The sequence below is a fragment of the Bicyclus anynana genome, chromosome Z (genome assembly GCF_947172395.1).
Source record: "Bicyclus anynana chromosome Z, ilBicAnyn1.1, whole genome shotgun sequence".
NCBI classification, from domain to species: Eukaryota; Metazoa; Arthropoda; class Insecta; order Lepidoptera; family Nymphalidae; genus Bicyclus; species Bicyclus anynana.
The window spans coordinates 18,815,207-18,840,168 of record NC_069110.1 but is presented as its reverse complement, the minus strand read 5'-3'; the positions used below and the strand labels follow the sequence as shown (position 1 = coordinate 18,840,168).

The following is a 24,962-nucleotide window of genomic DNA, read 5'->3' as shown; positions in this document are numbered from 1 at the left end:
GACTGCGACAGCGAGAGTGATCTCATTTTAGAAAGGCTGAAAATCTAGCAGTCCATGCTCCTATAGGCACCTTGTGTTGTGGGGAGAACAACACGAGTGGAGGAGGGGAGTGATAATCGATTGTCAAGGAATATCTTAACCCTACGTTCTGTTCTCCCCTGCCTAGCCAAATTTGGTAAGATCCTATTAGAGCAACTTTGGATACCCGTTCTAATATAAAACTTGCTGCAGTTCTAGAAAGGCCAAGGTCTTTACTCAAGTCTTTACTCTTTTAGGAGACAAGCTGGTAATCCTCTTGCACCTACTTCTACGGCGTATAGACTAACTACATATCTATATATTCATATCGTATCATTTTAGTTACTTCATATTTTGTTAGGTCATAATATTTATTCACATTTATACTATTGTCCTTTGGAATGTTAGTCTCCCAGTAACAGTAAGCTCAAGAAGTACTATACGCTTAGTTCGTTTGGGAAAAGGAAAATGTCTGGTCTAGTTCTTGAAGTAGCGACATCCTCTGAGATATTTTAATGTTTTTCATACGTATCCACTATCCACTAACAACGTTGGACGTTGTGCAGAACCTAAATATCGCCCTAGGCCTGCCGACCCGAATTAAAGCAGCGTGGTGGATAAAAGTTCTATATCTCCTCTCCTATAAGGAGGTAGGACTGGTAAGAGATTCGTTGGGATAGGCTGATAACTCAGACTAATTATATAAAAACCTGCCACGCTAGACGTTACTTTTCTGTCAAAGTATATGATCAACGATCAAATGCGATTATAAAAACTGTGTCTATAGAATTGATGTTTCTTAATTGTTATCGTATTAGTCGATTAAAGAGCTCCATTTAATTGCACGAAAAGGTATTTACCTTTTTGTGTAGATCGGTCAACAACTTCTAGTTTAGCATTAAAGATATATACCTAATTTAAGCTCGTCTCCTCGAAAAATAATAGACAATTTTGTTCGCGAATTTGGGTGCGTGCGATACTAGTCTTTATATGATTAGTCTGAAGCTGATAATGATGATGACGTATCGTAGGTGCGCTACGTCGTAGCACTTTTCTATTGGTTTTTACATTGGAATACTGTCTGTCTGGCTTTACCTCTCATTATCTTCTCATGAACCGTTTTCAGGGTTCCGTAATCAACAAGTAACCCTTATAGTATAGATATCCATCTGTCTGTCCGTCTGTCTGTCCGTGGTTTAGATACTTTTACTATTATTCTCAATATCTGCGCTAAAAATGTTATCATTACCTATTTATTTTGTTCATATACTCGTACATGCTTAATATAATTAAGCTTGCTTTTCTAAGTATAAACTACTTTTGTCCGTGCGTTTTTCTTCTGCTTGGATTACATATATTAGCCGATGCCTCGCACCTTACAAGTTTCAAGGGGCCACATCCAAATATCAAGCTTTTATATATTACTAGCAGACGCCGCGCGGTTTCACCCGCGTGGTTCTCGTTCCCGTAAGAGGTACGGGGGGGATAATAGACTTATAGCCTATAGTATATATACTTCCTCGATAAATGGGCTGTCTAACACTGAAAGTATTTTTCAAATCAGACCAGTAGTTCCTGAGATTAGCGCGTTCAAACAAACAAACAAACAAACAAACACACTCTTCAGCTTTATATATTAGTATAGATATTTCTCGGCATAATAATCATGATAAACCATCGCTTTCACTTAGCTTCGTAGCAACCTTTCAAAAACAACTTTAAGAGTCTAGCGAATAGTTCTCTAGCGAAACGCACCTAAGTTTCTAGCGTCTAGGAATATAATTTCTCATGATATGCCGTAATTAATATAAAATATTTTTTTTAAATTGAACCAACATAAAAGATTTTAACATCAAATTACTAAACCGATTTTAATGAAAATGAAATGAGATCAATTTGGAAGAATACTCTGAATATTCTTTCAAACAATAAAGAACTTTAAAAATTTGTTAAATAAATGACGAAGTTGTGAGATCACAAAAATAAAAATGAAAAAAAAAACGCGTCAAATTGAGAACCTCCTCCCTTTTTGAAGTCGTTTAAAATACGTTTCATACATTACCTTTTTTTCCGACTTGCACGGACTAAAATTAAAAGGTTATTTTAGTCCGTGCAAGTTGAACATGCTCTGTCGACAGGCAGGGGTCCACAAGGACTTTTTCCTCCTCAAGAAAAAAAAAACATAGACTGCAATTGAGGATCTGAAATCTGATATCTACCAAAGCCACCTTATCCTACAACGCCATATTGGCCTACTAGGTTACTCACATGTGGAAGGAGCATAAGATGACAAGCTTTCAGTTTTATAACACACCGAAGTTACGGTGACAACCTGCCCAGACTAACATGTATGAAAGCTCCCGCACCTGTATAATTAATCAATGTTACAGTATATCGGCAAATTTGATCTTCAGTTACAAAAATGGAGGCAATTTATTATCCAAATGTGTAAACAAAGCCCGCGTATTATGAGCGGTGACACCGGCCGCCTACCGCCGCAGTTGAGCGATGTATGTATCGTAATTCGTTAATATTATAGATCATTTAATTTAAAATAGAATAGAATAGAATATCTTTATTTGTCCACACACGAATAATAAAATAAAATAAAATAAACAAACAGAACATACAAATATCTGGTCGTGGACAAAACAGGTATCCACCTCAGCACGATGCCACAGCGAGCTGTGGCGCTGGTTTTCAGGTGAAACCTTGTGAGTTCACGAACGTGTCTACGTGACGTGTCTTAACTTAAAACTTAACTTAAAATTTCAATTGGTGCTCCGGCGAACCTAATACATTGATAATTGTATTTTATTTATGCCGTGATGCCGTGATAGCCGTGAAAGCCCAGTTCGGGGCATGCACCTCCAATTTTCCAGTTGTGTGCGTTTTAAGATATTAAATATCACGTGTCTCAAACGGTGAAACCATCGTGAGGAAACCTGCATACCAGAGAATTTTCTTAATTCTGTGCGTGTGTGAAGTCTGCTAATCCGCATTGGGCCAGCATGGCGGACTATTGGCCTAAACCCTCTCATTCTCAGAGGAAATGATTCGTATAACTCGCAACTTCTAATTTCGAATTCACCTCTCATCTTTTTCTACAGTATCGTGGTAGACAGAGAGAGATAGAGGTGAATTCGAAACTCGCACGTTACGCCGCGTTGGTTGACTATTTGTTACGATGCCTTTCCGAGTTAATGTGTGCTATTATCCTAGTTATTTTTACTGATAATTACTTCTAATTACAAAAGCTTTAATAATTTACAAAAAGTTATACTATAAGAAATTGTAGTGTTATCATCAATTGTAAATTATATTATCGTATGATTTTTTAAATAAGAGCAACCGTTGAGTTTCTTGCCGGTATCTTCTCAGCAGAACCTGCCTTCCGAACCGGTGGTAGAATCTTTACAAATAGTCAACTGACGTGTCAAAAGTGCTTGTAAACTGAGCCTACTTGAAATATTTTTTTTTTATTTGATTTGATTAATATTTTTATTTCCTATCTAAATCTAATAGTTTAAAAATATACAGGGTGCTCGGGAGTATTTCCCATAACTTCAAAATGTTAACGAGTCCACTTATAGGAGCCGAACTGCATAATATCTTTAACTAAAAAATAAAAACTTTTTATGTTTTCGTACAAAGTAATTTAAATAATTCCGACTATCCATGTAACAAACGCCTTTATGTATACTTGTATTTTAAAATACGTAGAACTTGGCATCATCATTTTAAGGATCATTCAATGGGACACAATTTAAGATCTATTTACAAAAGAAATATTATTTACTCCGAAAACATTAACTTCAGAACACATGTTCCTTGCAGATTATTATTTAATTTTCGGTAAAGAATATGTCCTAGAGTTATGGGAAATACTCCCCAGCATCCTGTATATATAATTGCTATAACTTCTACTTATTACAGGTTAGGATAAGGATTACAATTACAAGTTAGGATTACAGGTTAGGTATTCGTCTCGAATAGAGACTATCGTAGGCGTAAGCGGGCATATTCCTCTTGTCGTCGGCTTGATACTTGGCCAAGATGAGAGGCCAGCTCTTGTCACTGTCCTGGTTGTTGGGGTTGGCTTCCATTCTCTGCCGGATCTTGGCCGCCTTGGCGATCACTTCAGCGTTCAGCATGTTCTCTAGATAGCGTAACTTGTGCGGTAAAACTATTTTGGTCATCTGTAAAAGAGAAATTACTCTAAAGTATAAATTGAATGGGTGTGAGATCAACACATCAACCTTGGAAAGGGATCGTAAGCGCATCGCTTCGCCATTACCCAGGCTTCGACTCGGGTACCTATCACAGGATCAAGTTTAGGTACGTTAAAATGGTCGTTGGTTTGGATTTGATATTTTTGATTTTGATGATGACTCAAGCAGAATATAAGTTACATGTGCCGGTATCATATGCTAAATATTTGTATCGACTGAAATATCAAAAATGATATAATACCACGTAATATATATATTTATATTTTTAAATAATATATGCCATATCTTTTAAATATGACCAATATTCCCCTCCAACTCAGGAAAAAGGAGTGGGTACGGCAATAGACCAACGGGGCGGGGATCGAACCACCACCCCGCGATGATGAGTCTGACCGCTTTTACCGTTGAGCTATTGAGGATCTAATTATGTGAATGAGAGACCATGCTACTTCTATGTCTACATCTAGTCAAGGGATAATTTGTAAAGAATAAAAAAAACGCTAAAAGCTAACGCTTTACGTGTCTATGTCAAAACGTAATTTAAACAGCTTGCTCTTAAGTAGTAAATGTATATTCCTTGTTTATTCTTTATTTTCATAATATGGCGAAAAGTCCCAATTTCGTATGTAATAAACGCAGTAGAACGTTAAAAGCGGGTTCATGTAACACCTTTACGATGACAGACACACAGTCAAGTCACACATTTCTCTCCGTCACGGTCTTAATTTATTTATCAAAATGTTTTTGTCTTTGCTGTCAATTATTTCACGACGGCTTCCAGAAACAAAATGACAGCCGATGTCAACGCGTTACTGGATTTTTGTATTTATTTGCGATTAAATTGCATTTTCAATTTTATTTCAAGCTGACCTTTTTTTTATTATTTACAAGTTAGCCCTTGACTACAATCTCACCTGATGGTAGTGATGATGCAATCTAAGACGGAAGCGGGCTAACTTTTTAGGAGCATGAAAAACCACACCCTTTTCAGTTTCTACACGGCATCGTACCGGAACGCTAAATCGCTTGGTGGTACGTCTTTGCCGGTAGGGTGGTAAGCCACAGCCGAAGCCTCCCAACAGCCAAAAATTAAATATGCAGGTTTCCTCGCTATGATGTTTAAGACAAGTGATATTTAATTTCTCAAACTGCTAACTGAAAACAAATAACTGAAAATCTGGTGGTGCGTGCCTCGGACCGGATTTGAACCTACGCCCTCCAAAGGCAGAGGTCATATCCACTGGGCGATTAGTGTAATATTTATTTAGACTTAGAATTATATTACACGAGCAGTGTTTAAGTACCATAAAATTGCTTTATTATTTAGCTAGGCGTTCATTAACGTATTACTTTCCTGCTTACATTACTTTCTCAGACTAAATAACAAGCCACTGGTTACTTAATGAATAAAAGAGGCCGTCTTTACGGGCTTCAGTTACTTAGTTCTCTCTAACTTCCACGAAGTTCATTTTGCCGCAAATCGACTGAATCTTTGGCGCGTTTGTTGTACCTACTTTTATTTTTCATCAGCTTTTTGTCTTCAGATTTAGTTATACTACATAGCATGAAACAACGGATTGGCAGACTTAAGAACGAGAAAATTCTCAGGTATGCAGGTTTCCTTACGATGTTTTTCTTTTACCGTTTGCGACGTGATAATATTGCACGTAACTGAAAAGTTAGAGTATAATAAATAAAACTATTTTTGGTTAGTTAAAAATGAGACCGGAGTCGACCCCATAATCTAAAGCAGGGTATCCATTTGCGCAGCCTTGTCTCGAGCTGCCTCATTCTGAGCGTGTCGCGGGCTGCGGAAAATACATGCGTCTCCACTTGAGCACACATAATGTCGTATTGAGCGGCAAGCCTCAACCCGAGCCACGATTTTCTCCACCATGCGTCAACCACCATGGTTGACGCACGTAAAGTCGCTGCACTATTACAGTAATTAGTCACTAAGACAAGTTTGAGTGCGTAATTGTTATACCTACCTATCTATTTAGAATCGGATATCACGGAATATCTATATGTTCAGTTAACTAATCCGTAGTATAAGGTGGTTAATTGGTTAAATAAACCTGAGAGGCTTTATTTTTCGCTAACGGCGACGGTTGATTACAAGTTTATCGTTTTACTAATTGTATACCCTTCGGCTACTTACATTGATGAGTCAGTATAGAGTTACACTCGTACCTTCTAACGCTACCGATTTTGTCACGAACAAAGTTTCAATAGAGTTTTTTTGAACATGTTTTCTAAACATGACTATCCCTGAAAATGTTCAACTCCGTCCAGACAAACGTTCGTATTCTATAGTAATTCTCTTGCCAGCTTTATTTATTTACTTAATAATAAATTTGAGTAATACATGTATAATGTATATATAACTACCGAACGCCCGCGACTTCGTACGCGTGAAATTCTGTTTTTCACAAATCCCGAGGTAATCATAATAAAAATAGACTGGGAAAATGATAGGACGCATAAATAGTAACCACTTAGCCTAAACCACAGTAGATATAACAAGCAGTATAATAACTCGGCCGTATTTTTTAAATAAATACCTACAGCCGCGCGCTCCGTAAACATGTGATAGGGCTGCCCGCCTCCAGCATTTTATTTACATTTGCCAACTTTGTGTTTCCATTTAGTTATGTGATTGTAACTATACTCTTTTTTAAATAAACAAATAAAATACTTAGTAAATTGTAGTAAAAAAGGAAGTGATCAATAAAATGCGTGTTGTTTTTTGATTGGTAGGTTTAAATAAGACTGATACTAATCAATGATCTTGAAGGACCTTCATGTATTTATTTTGGTGATGCCATCTAGGTATTACCACCACACTAGGTGACCAAATAATAAAAAATCGGTCAAGTGCGTGTCGGGCCACGCGCAGTGTAGGGTTCCGTAGATTATGTTAGCACTTTAATCCCTTATGTAATGCACAAAAATATCGATAATGATACCCCACACTATAGAATAAACGATAAAAAATTTATCCTAACTTGGCATGTAGGGAAGGAACCACAAAAAAAAAATTGGGATTGACCGGGTTCGCAAGTTTACTAAAAAAATCTGGATTGGTATATTAATATCAGCCGGCTCTTTACTCTTTTTATTCAAATACATTAAAGTATGAGCAACACACTGATGTTGTTAAATTCAAACAACTTCTTTACTTAACTTCTTTATTACATTAAAATACAGGTATACAAAACATACATGTCATAAGATTAAATCTATGTATTACATAATAATCAAAGAAAACAACCTAAATGAAGAAGTTAATAAATAATTATTTAATATTTATTGCCGTTTACGTCATTTACCTATTTACACAATTTTATCATTTAAGCATTTATGTATATATATATATATTTTAAATTATGCCTTTAGAATACAAAATATTAATCAAACTTTATAAAAATAATAACTTTTTTCCTAGTCGTCATAATTAAAAAATCCAATACACTGCGTTCGTCACCGCGGCACAGTCGCAACGGTCTTCACCCCACGATCACCCCACGCACGAGGTGCGTAGGTATAGCTCGCGTTTCGACCTTTAGTATGAAGTCCAACTACTGGTTATACTGTGCCTAAACTGAGTTGGTAAAAAAATGGTTTAGTGTAGTGTTGTGATGTGAAAATTAAGTCAAAATCGAATATCTAATCAGTAATTCATTTCATTCTCAATCTAAGCTTCTTTTAATGTCGGCCCCACATTAGTGCTGTTAATTCACGCGCGAATTGTCGAACGTTTTGGACGGCCTCCGTTGCGCAGTGGTTTGCGCGGTGGATTTACAAGACGGAGGTCCTGGGTTCGATCCCCGAATGAGGTTTTCTTAATTGGTCCAGGTCTGGCTGGTGGGAGGCTTTGGCTGTGGCTAGTTACCACCCTACGGGCAAAGACGTACCGCCAAGCGATTTAGCGTTCCGGTACGATGCCGTGTAGAAACCGAAAAGAGTGTGGATTTTCATCCACCTCCTAACAAGTTAGCTCACTTCCATTTTAGATTGCATCATTACTTACCATCAGGTGAGATTGATGGGCTAACTTAAAAGAATAAAAAAAATAAAAAAAATTGTCGCCATGAATTCACGGCACGAGTCCGTGCCCTCCACATTCACGGCTCACAATCGTTTGAAACCCGCCACGAAATGGACGTAGAATCTGCTGCAGCAATACCTTGGTTTGCTGTTTCACCATACCACATAATGGGGCGTGAATGTGGATGTGTATGCGTGAACGCCGCGCGAAGGAGGCGCGAACCTTTTGTCGCGGGACAAAATACCGACTCTGGAGGACTATTTTATAACGAGAGTTTGTATAACTGGCAAGTGCGACTTTCGAATGCTCCTATATCTTTCTCTTTCTATAGTATTCGAAACTCGCACTTGCGAGTTATACAAAACATCGTTACAGAATAGCTGTCCTCATCGGGGAACAGACGTGAACGTGCGTGAACCCCGCGAAAACCGTCCACATTCACGATCGCGCCTGTTCACAGAACTTCACGGCACTAATGTGGAGACGGCATTATAATATAAAAATACTTACAATATCATTTACAAAGCAGCACAACAATAACGCAGCAGTCAGTGTCAGCATCTTTACTCTCGCCATCATTGAGCAACGCGCGAATCGACTGTGTACTGAATGTGCGTCTGGATATGTATGTAAGAGAACAAACAAATGGGCAAATTTCTCCATAACCAGCAAACTTATGGATATTTACCATTATTGTGCGGGTAATTACAGCACAATAGGTAATTAAACAATTGCTTAGTTTAAACCGTTGCTTGCTTATCACGTGTTGTTGATAACCAATCAAAGCTAACTGTGGTAAAGGCGATCATTTTGCTTTAGAACTGCTGTATTTCTTGTATTTTTATTTTTCACGAAATATTTCTTCTACAAGGTTCTATTTATCTGTATACTAAAATTTACGTTTTTCGCATATAATAGCGAAATAAATCAATTAGATTTTTTTTTATAAACCTCCGCGAAGTAGCGCCCTCTTCTATTTAATAATTTGCAAATATAAATGCGAGCGTGAGTTTGTTATTTAGTACGTTAATTAAACTCATCATACAATTTTACATACCCATATCTACGTCTTCAATCAAACAGAAATTGAGAAAAAAATTACCTAATTATTAACTACCTAAGAAAAAAATCTTCAAATGGTCCGGGAGAATTTAATTGTACAAAAACTTCGCTAGAATTCGATTCATAGAAAGAATCTTGAAGCCTTCAGCTGAATTTTTGTGAAAACAAGTCTGCGTACAATCAGCCTCGCAGACTCTATTCTGGGACTTACTGCTGTCTTTTGTCATTACTTTGCTAAGCTTCCGAGTTTCGACGGCTCGTTCGCGCCACGGGACGCTTTAGTTGATACGACACGAGACTTGACGACGCGACGTACCTATCCACTTTATTTTATAAAAGACTAGTGGACGCCCGCGACTTTGTCCGCGTGGAATTTAGTTTTTCACAAATCTCTCGGGAACCATGGATTTTTCCGGGATATATAGTAGCCTATGTGTTAAGCCATGCTATAATATATCTCAATACCAAATTTCAGCTAATTCGGTTCAGTAGTCGAGGCGTGAAAGAGTAGCAAACATTTATATCATCAAAATCATCAGTTTCGCAAATCTCGGGAAACCATGGATGTTTTTCGGGATAAAAAGTAGCCTATGTGTCAATCCAGTGTAAAATCTATTTCCATTCCAAATTTCAGCCAAATCGCTTCAGTAGTAGCGGCGGTAAAGAGGTACAAACATCCAAACATCCTTTCGCGTTTATAATATTATTATTATTACTAGCGGACCCGGTCAAGCTTTGCTACCCCTACCCTACCCCTCCCTGTCCCTACCCTACCCCAACCTACCCTTTCCCTACCCCTACCCCTTGACACTTAAACGTTTGTATAGGAAATAGAAAAGGGTTGTTTTTATGGTTTCCACGGCAATTATTCTAATTTTTCTCACCTTATAAACCTTTCCTATACCTCCACGAACATTACAATGCCAAGATAAGATAAATCCGTTCAGTCTTTTTCGAGTTTTAGCGAGACTAATTAATATTTATATATATAGATTAGCCGATGGCCCGCGGTTTCACCCATAACTCCGTTCGAGTGAGGCGTTCATAATTATCAACCCATATTCGGCTCACTGCTGAGCTCGAGTCTCCTTTCAGAATGAGAGGGGTTAGGCCAATAGTCCATTACGCTGACCCAATGCGGATCGTCAGACTTCACACACGCAGAGAATTAAGAAAATTATCTGGTATGAAGGTTTCCTCACGATGTTTTTCCTTCACCGTTTGAGACACGTGATTTTTAATTAAAATGCACACAACTGCAAAGTTGGAGGTGCATGCCCTGGACCAGATTCGAACCCACACCCACCGAAATCGGAGGCAGAGGTCATATCCACAGGGCTATCACGACAAATCATCTTTAGTTTTAGTAAATATCTTTTAATTTTAGTTTATTTTAAATGTTTTTGTTGTCTTCTGTGTATTGTGTGTGTGTGTGTGTGTACAATAAACTAATTTTCTTTCTTTTTTCGACTAGGAAGTCGTGGTCGTATATTATTAAAAAACAACGACTACCATGTTCCAACTTATTCGCGAAGTAACTTTGATTGTTTATCATTCGACTAGGCTTCGAAGGGGATTTTCTCTGAGACTGTTCATATGGAAAAAGTTTCACCATGTAATTGGATACTTGATTGATCTACTTTTGGATTCAACTAACTGTTCCCCGCCGGCTTCACTCGCCTAATTCAAATACGCTTATATACTCAGAGGCACAATTATCCGCCCACTTTAATATGACGCGAGTATATATAAGTAGGCGGGATAATTGTGCCTTTGAGTATATTTAAAGTAGTGATTAGCCGTGATAGCCCAGTGGATATAAATCTGCCTCCGATTCGGTGCGCGTAGGTTCGAATCCGACCCGGGGTATGCACCTCCAACTTTCCAGTCATGTGCATTTAAGTAATTAAACATCACGTATCTCGAACGGTAAAAGTAAAACATCGTGAGGGAACCTGCATATCTGAGAATTTTTAATTCTCTACGTGTGTGGAATCTGCTAATCTACATTGTTCCATCGTGGTGGACTATTGGCCTAACCCCTCTCATTTCTAAGAGGAGACTTGTGCTCAACAGTGAGCCGAACATGGATTGCTAATGATGATTTAAAGTAGTACTTACAATTGATGTTTTCTAAAAAATATATAGAGGAATTTTGGTCCCAATCGCCAGACTATTTATTAGCTTTGTTGCAACCCTTCGCTTAAGATCGTTACACTTCTATTTTTAAAAACTTTAGCGGTGTTTTTCGAATGGGAAGTGACGTGGCTGTCGACATGATTCATCATATACCGCCGAGAAAAACATAAAAAATACAGTTTATACTTACACGGTAAACTCGAGAAAGATTGAACGGATTTATCTTATCTTGGTAAATGCCGTGATAGCCCAGTGGATATGACCTCTGCCTCCGATTCCGGAGGGTGTGGGTTCGAATTCAGTCCGGGGCATGCTCCTCCAACTTTTCAGTTGTGTGCATTTTAAGAAATTAAATATCACGTGTGCATACCAGAGAATTATCTTAATTCTCTGCGTGTGTGAAGTCTGCCAATCCGCATTGGGCCAGCGTGGTAACCCCCATTATTCTGAGAGGAGGCTCGAGCTCAGCAGTGAGCTCAGCGGTCGAGTTCTTGAAACCTGTTATCTTCCAAAGCCTTATAGCCTCAATAGCTCAACGGTAAGAGCGATCGGACTCATCACCAAATGGTGGTTCGATCCCCGCTCCGAAGACTCGCCCCTTCTAACAATACTTCAAAGTCTTGACCACCGTCGGAAAATTGCTAATCTCTCAAGAAATCAGTATTTCCTAATTTTTATAACCTGGGCATCTTCTAGGCAAGCGCGTTGCACCTTAGGCCACATCTACACTTACCATCAGGTGAGATAGTGGTCAAGTGCAAGCTTATTCAATACTAGCGGACACCCGCGACTTCGTTCGCGTGCAAATCAATGTAAACTTTCAAGCCCTATTTCACCACTTTAGGAGTTGAATTTTAAAGTTCTTGAATCACATTATATTTCGTATTTTTTTATGATTTACTAACAAATTTTTAAAACTGTAACTCTGCAAATATACTAAATTGCGGTCTCAAATGATCGTGCACTGAAAGAGAATATTGATGACCTGATCGAGAGTGTAATTAATAATTTCATGACCTTCGGGGGTTCTTCAAAATTTTCAAAATTTCCAATTTTATGTTTACTTATGAGACATTGCCAAATTACCAAATTTTATTATTCTAGATAAAGAAAACACACTATAGGTTTTGATGCGTGTCAAAATTTGTGGAATAACCACTTCGATGGATAGGGCAGTATCAGTATTCTTTGATTAACATGTTCATCATTGACTGTTGAGATAGATTTTACACAGCTCTGTGGGACAGACAGACAGGGTTTCATTTTTCCTTTTGTGATATAGATATTTACAAAAGCACTAATTTTAGTATTTTATTTGAAGCTTTTGATATGATCTCTGCCTTCGAATCCTTTACAGGGCGTACACTTCCAACTTTTGAATTGTGTGTATTTTAAGAAATTAAATATTACGTGTTTCAAACGGTGAAGGAAAACATCGTGAGGAAACCTGCATACCTGAGAATTTTCTCAATTCTCTATGTGTGTCAAGTCTGCCAATACGCATTGGGCCAGCGTAATGGACTATTGGCCTAATCGCTCTCATTCTGAGAGGAGACTCGTGCTCAGCAGTGAACCTATTTGAAGCCAATGTATTTTTTCAAGCCAACCATTAGCACTTAACGTCGCAGCCGATTAACTTTGGCTGTACGCGATAATGACAACGAGGTTTCCTCGTTAACAGTAATGCGTAAATGAATTCCACCGCGCTAAGTGCTCGAGCCGCTTAAAATAATATTTTCAACCCCAAAGAGGCGGACGCGGTTCAACTTAATCATCATCATTATCATCATTTTAGGACCTCTTTGACGGAGGTATCTGTTTTATCTTTTGACAAGTTAGCCCTTGACTGTGATTGCACCTCATATTAAGTGTTTTTGTTGCACTATTACGCATTTAATTACATTAAAACCTACATTAATACCTTTATCCAAAGGTTGTCTGGTAGATATTGCTTTGAGCCATCGTTTCCCAACCTGTGGTCCACGGACCCCTGGGGGTCCGCGAGTATGTGTATGGGGGTCCGCGGTGTCATCTCTTATTTGAAATTACAACTTATTAGCAACATCAACCCAAATATCATAATATTTACACATATTTTTTTTTCACATTTTTCATAATAAACAGTTATAAGTACCTATTTTGATCTGTAATAACTAAAATAAATACTTAATCGGATTTATTTTGCTGTTTATATTATTTAAGGGGTCCGTGAAACTGTGCTTGATTTCCTAGAGATCCGTGGCTGAAAAAGGTTGGGAAACGCTGCTTTAAGCAATAAGACCACCTTTGCACATATGTATTTGTTTTCCATGTTTTCTTTGTTATTGTTTTTGTTTTGTGCAATAAAGTATAAATAAATAAATGATGTTAGTAGTACCCGTTCCCGTGAGAATTCGGGTATAAAAGCTTAGACACTCACAAGTAACGTGGAACGTGGCTTTCTATTGGTATAATAATTTCCAAAATTAGTTCAGTATATCCAGAGATTACTGTCTATCACTTCACCTCTTTATAATACTAGTAACCACCGATGGAAATTTTCACCCGTTTTGTTTTCCCATAATGCATGCGACAGTTAAAGCGCTTATGGTATTTAGGTAATAGGTGTGCGGGAGGGAGGTACCTTCACCCATACCCATATACCTTCCCCCTGCCGTAAAACCCGATCATATAAATGAGAATGTGTACACACCATACGAGTAAACCCTACCACACACATGTACTATACATGACCTATTTGACGCAGCAATCAGTGCTGTGTTGTGCTATTAAAATTGTGGAGTCACCGTTTTGATTATTCAGTGAGGTACATACCTCTGGCACGCAATAGCAATGTTTTTAGTAGGATGTAAGACCTATTATAGGCTTCCTGTTAAAAACACTATACTAATCATAGATACCTATCTATATAGATAAAAGAAAGTTGTGTTACTATTTACAACTCAAAAGCGGCTGGATTTGGCTGAAAATTGGTGGAAAGGTAGCTTAGAACCAGGACATAGGATACTTATGGTAGTGGTAGAGTAGGGATAGGGTCGGGGTAGGGTAAGGGTAGATCTAGGGTCGGAGTAGAGTAGGGTAGGGGTAGGATTTCACACGGACGAAGTCGCAGGCGTGCGCTCGTATATTTATAAAAGAAAGTCGTGTTAGTAACAATATTTATAACTCAAAAGCGGCTAGACAGATTTGGCTGAAAATTGGCAGAGAGGTAGCTTAGGACTAGGAGACGGACATAGGATTTTTAGGGAAGGGTAGGGGTAGGATAGGGATAGGGTAGAGTTAGGGTATGATGGGATGGGATTGAGTAAGAGGTAAAACCTGGCTGAAAATGTTGTGGACTCTTCTTGGACCAAGGCGCTTTTGGAACCCAAGTAACTTTAATTTTAAGTTTTCAACTAATTATTATCACCATTATCTAATAATATTATTATCTGTCATTTCGAAAGCGTTTGTAAACTAAGCCTAATTGAAATAAATTAATATTGATTTGATTTGATTTGATTTAGTTGTACCTATGGTAGGGTAGGTGATCGGTGGGAGTAGGGTAGGGTAGGTGATGGGTGGGAGTAGGGTAGGGTAGGTGATCGGTGGGAGTAGGGTAGGGTAGAGGTAGGTTTTCACAGGGACAAAGTCGCGGGCGTCCGCTAGTATTGCTATAATACAAAGGCATTACGAAACTTCCTCGTTGGTACAGTAGTTAGCATATTGTGGCTTCGAATCACGAGGTCATGTTGTTCAAGTCCTACGTCGAGCTATGAGATATTGAATTTTTCTTTCATATAATTTTTTTTTTTATAAAATTCTCAGTTTAGATTTTGGTAGTTGATGGTGTTTCACCACCGTGACTTAGCGAGTCAAAATTATTATTAAATTGGCCTTAATGATTGCTAACCTCCGATGGCACTAGCAAAAGAAGACTAAAGGCAGGCGGCCACAAATAGCCTTCCTCGATAAATGGGCTATCTAACATTGAAAGGATTTTTCAAATCGGACTAGTAGTTCCTGAGATCAGCGCGTTCAATCAAACAAACAAACTCTTCAGCTTTATATATTAGTATAGTAATTTCGTGCGATCCGTACGATGCGGATCAGTGGACGCACGTGACTTTCTATACAAAGAATACTGCGATCCCTTTGATGATACCATTAGAGAGCACTTATCGCCTTCGGTCTCCGTACCTAAATACAATTTGATAGTGATCGTTACAAAGACGAACATTATTACCTCGAACCAACCAACCCGATTAAAGCAGCACGATAGGTCTCATCATCATTATCTACCCATATTCGGCTCACTGCGGAGCTCGAGTCTCCTCTCAGAAGGAGAGGGGTAGGCCAATAGTCCACTACGCTGGTCCGTTGCGGATTGGCAGACTTCGCACACGTAGAGAAATTCTCTGGTATGTAGGTTTCAGAGTAGCTCTATGTTTTAAGGATCAAACTTAAATACGGGAAGTCGAGGGTTCAATTCCGTTGGACTATTATGACACCCATAACTACTAAAACAGGTTTTACGCCTAATTGTTAAAAATAAACTTTGCAATTCTTTATAAAAAAAATACTAGGCTTATCTAACTGCGTCACAGAATTTTTTAGCCAGTTTGAACTCACGGACTCTCAGCCAAAAAAGCTCACCAGTAAAAGAGGTGGAGGGATGAAAAGTAAAAACACAAAATCTGAGTATTAGGTACAATGTATTTGAAATCATGTCAGTCGATTTTATACACATGCTGAATTTTATTTGGATGAAATATAATATTTTATAAATAATCTTTACCAAGTATAATTTATTACAATTAGAATTTAATGTAGACAATCACAAAACTTTAGAAAATATTGTAAATAACTTGTTGGAATGGTACCAAAGTCGAAAATTGTGTATAAAGTTTTATTTTGTGATAAAATATAGGTAAAGTAGATCTAAATACATAATTAATCTAACTTCAACATCGCCAATCGGTTATTTTCGTATATCCGAAAAATGTAGATATACATAAAAATAAAAAAGAACAATATAAAACTATATATCCTATAGGCATCTACTATTATTATAACATACCTATTTATTTGAGCATATTTACTATAGCAAATTAATCAAAATCAATTTAGCCCAGAAATTGTCTATAGAAATCCTCGTTCAAAAATATATTCGCATACATACATATTACATGTCTATAGCCAACGACATTATATTGTACCTAGCAAAGATTTTCTACTAATAAAAATATGTCTCTAACGCGTTGAAACTGAGGCGGAGAAAGGTGGCTAACTGTCTTAATTACATTTAGTCGCTTATTAAAAAACGAAAGTTAATTTTAACAAATAATACCTATATATTGTCTACAATGTCAAGTTGTGTGTTCAGGAAGTGTAAAAACTATATATATGTAATGTAAGTAAATAAAAAATTGTGCATGTGTGCGTGGCTAAATTCGGATCACTTTTTACGGTGATTATATTGTAGGCACGTAACATATCCAAAAGTATAAATTGTTAACCTATAGTAATTAATCTACATACTCATCATTCCAAAAAAGATGAGTTACGTCAACTCTGCTATAAGCGTAATAAGAAATGGGCTTGCAATTAATGAACAAAGGTTTCGTAAATACGAAGATAACCGATGGGCGCTATTAATTATACATACGAGTATTATATATAATTATATTAGTTCGAAATCAATATATTTTTTACAAATCGGCATCTAAAATATACAAATAGAGTAGCCATAAGCGGTCGTTCGCTGTACAACCGAATGAACAACTTAACATTGAGGTCGTTTCCACTTGACGAAGTGGACTGAACATTAGACCAATCAGGTAATTGAAGTTTGTGACGTCATAGTTTTATCACGTCACCTGTCAATCCTCTAATTGGTCTATTTCAACATGTCTTCACTCTGTCGCAGTTTTTAGGAATTTTCAAAAAACTCGTCATTATTTACTTGTTTCAATAAACTCTTAAAATAGTCTGCCTTTTTGTGCTTTATTGGACTTTCTCGTAAAGATACGAGTAAGTCCATTTAAGCTTGATCCAAATGACTGTACATTGAACTTCTTTCACACAATCAACCACTCTTTCGTAAATGATGATCCTACTCCCTGACTGCCTTTTTTATTATTCAAACTCCAGACCCAGTAGGATGTATAAGTTATATTTGGTGGTATCGCCGCGTTCGAAACGTCGCTTCAATCGAGTGTGTGCATACTTTGTACTATGGTGCTAAAAAGTGTTTAGAATAATTAATTACATTGCACTACAGATCCACTTCCAGACAGAACAGAGTGAGCATGTTGTATGCCGCTGTATCGGTTGTACAGTCTGTTTATAACTATTATATAATTTACCTAATCATAAGGATCCTGCTGCCTACAATCTTTCATAAGCAACGCAATAACATACCAGCTGGCCTATTCACTATTTTAGTCTTTATTATCAACCTACTAAAATAAAGATACAAATCAATTTACAAAACGTTGTGTACCTACTGTATGATATCCACCAGTAGGCACCGGATGACATTTGTTACATAGAATCTCATGTCATATATGTCAACTACATTCAAAGATAGTGAATTAGCCTGCGATGTCGACGACTCTATTAACCCTTGTGTGAAGCGACAATTTTTTTTTACATATATCTAATTGAGACAAGCGAATTTGAATTAGAAAATAAATTAAAACTATTCGTACTCATTTGACCTTTAAAATTCAAAATTCATTTAGTTCAAGTAGGCTAGTATACACTTTGAAAAGTAAAGTTAGACTATTTCCAAAGACTCTACACTGATTCGAAAGGCTGGTAGGCAAGTTAAATATATATAACTAACCATCAAAAAAATCGAATCATTCCGCAATTCAGACGGACTGTTTCGATTTTTTTTGATGGGAAGTATCCTTTTGCATCCTTTAGTAAAGAAGCAATGTAGAGCGTCTTATTAAAAGTCATCAGATCATTTAGTAAATAATACAGCTGACAGTTGTCCGTTATTGCGTTGTCTCCTCATACTTCCGGATTCATTTGTTTCTATATATTAGTCCTATTTAATGAAAAATGTAGTCAAGTAATACAAAGACGATTGTTTTCATACTAAATTGATTTGCTAGGGGTGTTGGACTTTTCCCTGTGTCAAATTGGATTTATGAACATACTCTTACGTAAGTACAGGCTCAATTACGGAGGTTTGAATGTCCCTATAAGCGTGAGGAGTCTCACAAAGACGTCTATAAAAATATACGTCCCGTGAGTCTATTCTAGCAGAGCCCAGTGGGTATAACCTCTGCCTCTGATTCCGGAGGGTGTAGGTTCAAATCCGGTCCGGGGCATGCACCTCCAACTTTTCAGTTATGTGCATTTTAAGAAACCCAAATATCACGTGTCTCAAATTGTGAAGGGGAAAAACATCGTGAGGAAACCTGCATACCCAAGAGTTTTCTTAATTCCATTTCGCATTGGGCCAGCGTGCTGGACTATTGGCCTAACCCCTCAGCGGTGAGCCGAATATGGGTAGATAAGTAATTATTAATTCTAGCCCTCGGGATCAACACAGAGTTTCAGCTTATTCAAAATCCCCATGACGCTTCAGTGGTTATATACCCAGAAGCACAATTATCCGCCCCCTTTAATATACTCGCGTCATATTCAAGTGGGCGGATAATTGTGCCTCTGAGTATATTATGGAACCAATTCAGTGCGCAATATACAATCAAACAAAGAATAGTAACGCTAAAATAGTGATGACTCCGGAAGTATGATCCATACATAGAAACATCATAAAATTGCCACTTAGCTGGAAGCTCAGTTTTTTTTACAATCTCAAATTCGTTTTACATCTTTTATTTCACATTCAATACAGCACCTTACAAAAATAGAATTCTATTAATATCATAATTTATTTATTTATCAACAATAATTAATTATGAATAAAAAAAATATACAAGATTATAATCTATAAACAGAATATTTATAATCTATAAACAGCTAATTGTACTTCGATTTTATTAGTTTGATTAGATATAAAAAGGCATAAACTTTATTACATAGTACGATTTAGACAGGGGCCGAACAATAGTGCGCAAATCGCCACAGAGACGCGCGTTCATTAGTTTTGTAGATAGCATTTTTAACAATCATGAATCATGAATCATCATTGAATAAAACAGATTGACTGAAAGGAAGCCATCCATCGCATTCTCTTAATAAAATCTTTTTACCAAAAAAAATACCAAATATTGATCTGCTTGAGAGCGGTGCTATGATGTAAGATTCCAATGCTCGCTTTGTGGCAAAATATACAACTACCTTCGATCCCTTTGCGCTTTAAGCTGTGCTTTATGAATAACACTCAATTTAATCTCATCAAATTACATCGGAGAAAATAGCTATATTTAATTCATCATAATATTTAAATAGCCCACTGCAAGGCACAGGCTCCGCCATTAGGAGCTGTGACCTTTATTAATTTAATTAATTATAATTAAAAATATAAAATGTATTGCTTTAAATCACAGTAAAAAGTACTACAAAACATTGTACATTATGTTAATTAAATTGATTTAGAATTAAACGTTCCTTATTACCTACTAAAATTCACAAACATTTCACGTCATCTGAAAGCATAAAACATAGCTTAAAGCATACAATTCATCGAAATTCGAGATTAAACGAGTTACACTTAAACGTATACGTCACCAAAAGAAAAAAATAACAAAAACAACGACGTAAATGAAGTTCCAACAGCACAAAACGATAATCTTTACAATATTCGTATTATACTCATAAAACAAAATACGATGTCCACGAAATATACAGCTTAGCATGATATGTTCAATAATATAACAATATGTACAGTTTATGACAGCATATCTATTGATACACTTCGCAAAATAAATAACATGTTAGAGCCCAAACACTAAACTGCGAGCGAAACACAAAAATGTAACACAACCCAACGGTTCGTGTCGCAATTTTCCTCCGTGTATTATTGCGAAGTGTCAAGGAATCGATTCACAATGTCGTGTTTTGACTCTTAATCTAATTAAAAGTAGAAGAGCATAATTATAACTGTATTTTTATATATTAGGACCTGTGCATACTGACACTCGGGTGATCGGTGAATTCACCTGGTTATAGGTATCGGCATGTAACTTGAATCTCGCGCAGTTATTTGTCGTTGGATGTTGACGCGTAAAATTTTATATAGTTTTAATTTTAAGAAAATCAAACGACGACAACTTTAAAGACGGCAAGAAGAAAAGTGTTTTAGCAGCATTGTCGTATTAGTAACGTTAAGGCGAAATTATATTTGTCTGACATGTCGTGTCGTGACGCATCAGAACAGAATCGATATCACACATATTATATGGCTACGTTTACACTTATGCATTGTGAAATGTCGTGACGGCTTCTGATGTGTCGCATACAAAATGTATGAAACCGATTCTGTTCTGATGCGTCACGACACGACACTTCAGACAAATATAATTTCGCCTTCAGACTATTTTCAGTAAACTAAGACTTTTAATGACTACAATAGAACCAGGTATGATATATTGATATAATAGATATTGCAATAATATACTTTATATATTTTTTTTTATTACATTGATAATCGTACAGCTAGCAATTGCAACGACACGCATTATAAGATTGGGACGCTTCTGAGTTTATATTTTTAAACAGTGTTGGTAATATTCCAACAATTGCTCGTAAATTAGTCCTTGTTAGTGTTTAACATAAAATTAAAGGAGTGTTGTGTTCAATATTTCTATTCAATACTCTGACATCAATGTCAAAGTCGCCGATGATTGAAGTATCAAAATATGCACACGTCCTAGAAGTTTCTTCATAATCCACACACGCATCTGGTTATGTTACAAATAGGTATGTATTAGTATAAATATAGTTACACTATCTGAACTTACTGACGACACGAGCTGCCCTATTCACTAATTTGATCTTTCCATTAAAATAAACATCAAATCAATTGAGAAATGTCATATACTGTATGTATGTACAGCCCACGTGTTATCAGTAGGCACCGGGTAACATTTGTCACATAGAATCTCAAATTTCGTATTTCTCAAAGTTAGTGAACTAGCCTGCAGCCTTTTAATACCTTAGTTATCACCAAAAACCAGTTGTTGTAATAAAATGTATAATAATACATTATATTACGGTACTATGCATATACGCTTTAGTATAGTATAATATAATATATACAGTGCGATATACTGTATGTATATTGATTGCACTGAGTATACTTCTTTCTCACATACATCAAAACATATTTGTACGAGACAAAAAAGAAAAATTTCAACATCATATTTTTACTATAATTCGTAGATATCGTGTGGGATTATGAGGAAGCCTCTTATCCTAACGGCCAATTTCTATAATAGAGTTATTATAATTTCTCAATTTCTTGCATTTGTTGATATTAATCAAAAAGTGTAATACATAATTATCCAATAAATTTATAAATATTGATAAATCGCTTATAGAAACAGTCCGTAAGCAAGCTTACCTACGATAGGCATTTCGCTTACTCGAACCAACCTACGAGTACATGCCAACTACCAAGACAAAGACTTAACCGATAGAACTGCAAATAGGTAATACATCACTGATTGAATGTCTGCGAATTATTTATTTATTTATTTAGTTTTGTTATCATCAAATAAAATACAAAATAAAGATATCAATGTTTTTTGGGTACATCCGAAAATATTTTAAATTATTATGATCATTTTAATGACTATTTGTAATCACAATCATCAGTGTTGCTAGCCATACAAAATAAACGAATAATACCTGATGTTTACCTGTACCACTGGCGACGTGCCGTCCGTCTGTAAGCTTGCTAAACATTGACTATCACAGCCAACTGACATAAGACTAGGCGGAATTATATTTGTCTGACGTGTCGTGTCGTGACGAATCAGAACAGAATCGGTATCATACTTTTGGTCATGTCGTGATGGCTTCTGATGTGTCGCATCAGACCCGATCCCGGTTCGCGTTAGAGCGGCGGGTTGCGGGGGGAGCTGAAACAACGCCATCACGACACGTCAGATTTATGTGCGCGCGCGGCTGTGCTGTGTTGATATTGATCTCATCAAGAGCTGCGGCTGTATCGATTCAAAACATTGTCCTGATGCGTCAGGACATGACATATTAATGTATCATGTCCTATCGCGTTATGACACGACACGTGGCGTCACGTCAGCCAAATATAAATCCGCCAAAGATATAAAACTATTATGATAAGCTATGACTTTATAATTAGCTTGGTAAACCATTCACACTTGTGTTTTTAGGCGCAACGATGCCAAAATTAATAAAATATATTGATGGAATAACCCAAGTCGTCAGATATGACGAAAGATTGCATAAAATAGTGACTGACGGAAGGGGCCTTGATGAGGTTGCAGTGCGCTTGCTTATATGCCTAAATACTCTCGACTTGCAGATAATCAACTTATTGTATGTGTCAGGAAATACAGACGACGTAAAAGCGTTCCACGTATTGCGGGAAAGGCCTAAATTCATAATAGATGTAATACTAAATGTAACTATCTAGGTTAGTCGGTCGGTTTAACCATAATGTCGGCAAACCAATATAAAGGTATGCTTGCAAATTAAACCAAATGCAGTCCATCTTCATCATCATCAGCCGTTAAACATTCACTGCTAGACACTGCTATAGGCGTTCAAGCCGTCACAAAGCGTCATCCTGCAACCTGCTTGTTGCCGTCAGTCCAACCTAGTTTGGGGTCGAGTCGCCATTCCAGCAACTTGGGACCCCAACGTCCATCGGCTCTTCGAACTATGTGCAGCGCGCATTGCCATTTTAGTTTCGCGACTCGATGCTTTGATACTTCTGCGGATCTCCTCGATTATATAGGAGTACACCAAGCATAGAAAAATAAATACAGTTACTATAATATAAATATATTTATTTCAAAGTAACATAGGAATGTTAAATATCAAGGATCTCCATTATGTAAGCAATTACGGCGTAATAAAGCTAGTCTAGGCTAAAATAAGTAAATAATATAGTTTTGTATTATTATTTTTGGGAAAACCAGCATATATTGTATATAATAAATTAAATTTAATAAATATTCATGCCTTTATGATTTTGTAGGTAAAATAATTACGTAACAACATCTAAATACTCATATAAATTCGATATGTATATATTTTAGTGAACATAAAAGTTTACACCTAACTAATAAAATCATAATGAAAATTTATCAGCATTTCGTCATATAAACTAATTCAATAGATTTAGTACCAGATAAAAAAGTTGCTGCATAATTTATAGTAAAGGATATGCATTAAATATAACTTTTAGAACTAATTCTAACATTTACAGCGCGTTTCTAATGGTATATTTGTATATACTGCTTTTAAAATAAAACATAAAATAACAATACATCGATAATATGTATACATGATTTAGGTACGGGCATCGTTGACGCAAAAAACGCACAAATGGTAAAAGGTAAATATACCGCATAAAGCTTGGCAACTTCGTTCGTAACACTCCCAAAAACCGCGTAGCCGGGGGGCGTGTAGCGATGAATGAAAACCCCACGACTGATGCACCTCACTTCCGACGATCGCACGTTTTCACACACACGTAGTCTATCCGGCCATCGCCCGCATATCATGAGAGTGTCATCAACGAACTTGCCAGACTATAAGATAGCCGCTTTTCAAAGAAGAGCAAGATTAGTGAGTAACTCTAATTGAACGTGGTCCATCCCTTCGGAACGCCGGACGGCTCGGGCTGCGCGCTCGAACCTGCCGAAAACTCTGACAGACCGAATTGGCTGAAGTCCAACCCGTACTCGTGGAGTAAGGCGCTGTCCGTTGATGTCTTAGCGGGGCCAGACTTATCGTTCTTATCCCGATATTTAAGGGGATCAAAATCCTCGAGGTTCGGTGAATCGTCCAGTTTTATCAGGTCCGAATCACACGACTGAAAAAAGAGTGCGCGCTTTAGTTCGATCGATGTGAATGTGTGATCCTAATTGTGCAACTTTCTCATAGTACCGATAGCGACGAACATTTAATATTACCATACCGCTAACACTATAATTATTGACATACGTGTACTAGTTATAAGTTATTCATACAAATTTTATTGTATATCTTTACATAGTACTTTTTACGTAGGTTAATAAGAAAACTATAAAGACAATTATTTACCATAAATATTCAAAAAATAAAAAAAAAGACGTGTAAAGTACAATTTAATACAAGCGCCGCGCATCGGTAGCATAATTATTCGTATCCATACTAATATTATAAATGCGAAAGTAAGTCTGTCTGTCTGTCTGTCCGGATATACGGCTGAACCGATAAAGATGAATTTTGATATTATGTTAAATAGGATCTTAAAACATAGGCTACTTATTACCATATGGAAACAAAAATAAAAAGAAAAGGGG

General features: G+C 36.9%; 1 protein-coding gene across 8 annotated transcripts in view; it reads right to left on the bottom strand.

Moving 5' to 3' along the window:
* Positions 1-2,578: 2,578 nt before the first annotated feature.
* LOC112049138 (DENN domain-containing protein 1A) overlaps positions 2,579-24,962 on the bottom strand; it is a 58,461-nt gene continuing 36,077 nt past the window's right edge. For 5 of the 8 annotated variants that reach the window (XM_024086930.2, XM_024086927.2, XM_052890537.1 and 2 more), the window contains one exon: positions 16,178-24,490. In XM_024086930.2, the coding sequence (XP_023942698.1) occupies positions 24,254-24,490 (237 nt within the window). In that variant the 3' untranslated portion in view covers positions 16,178-24,253. Of the gene's footprint in view, positions 4,218-16,177; positions 24,491-24,962 lie in introns of those variants that run through there. The other 3 variants (XM_024086929.2, XM_024086932.2, XR_008252280.1) reach the window with 2 other exon arrangements.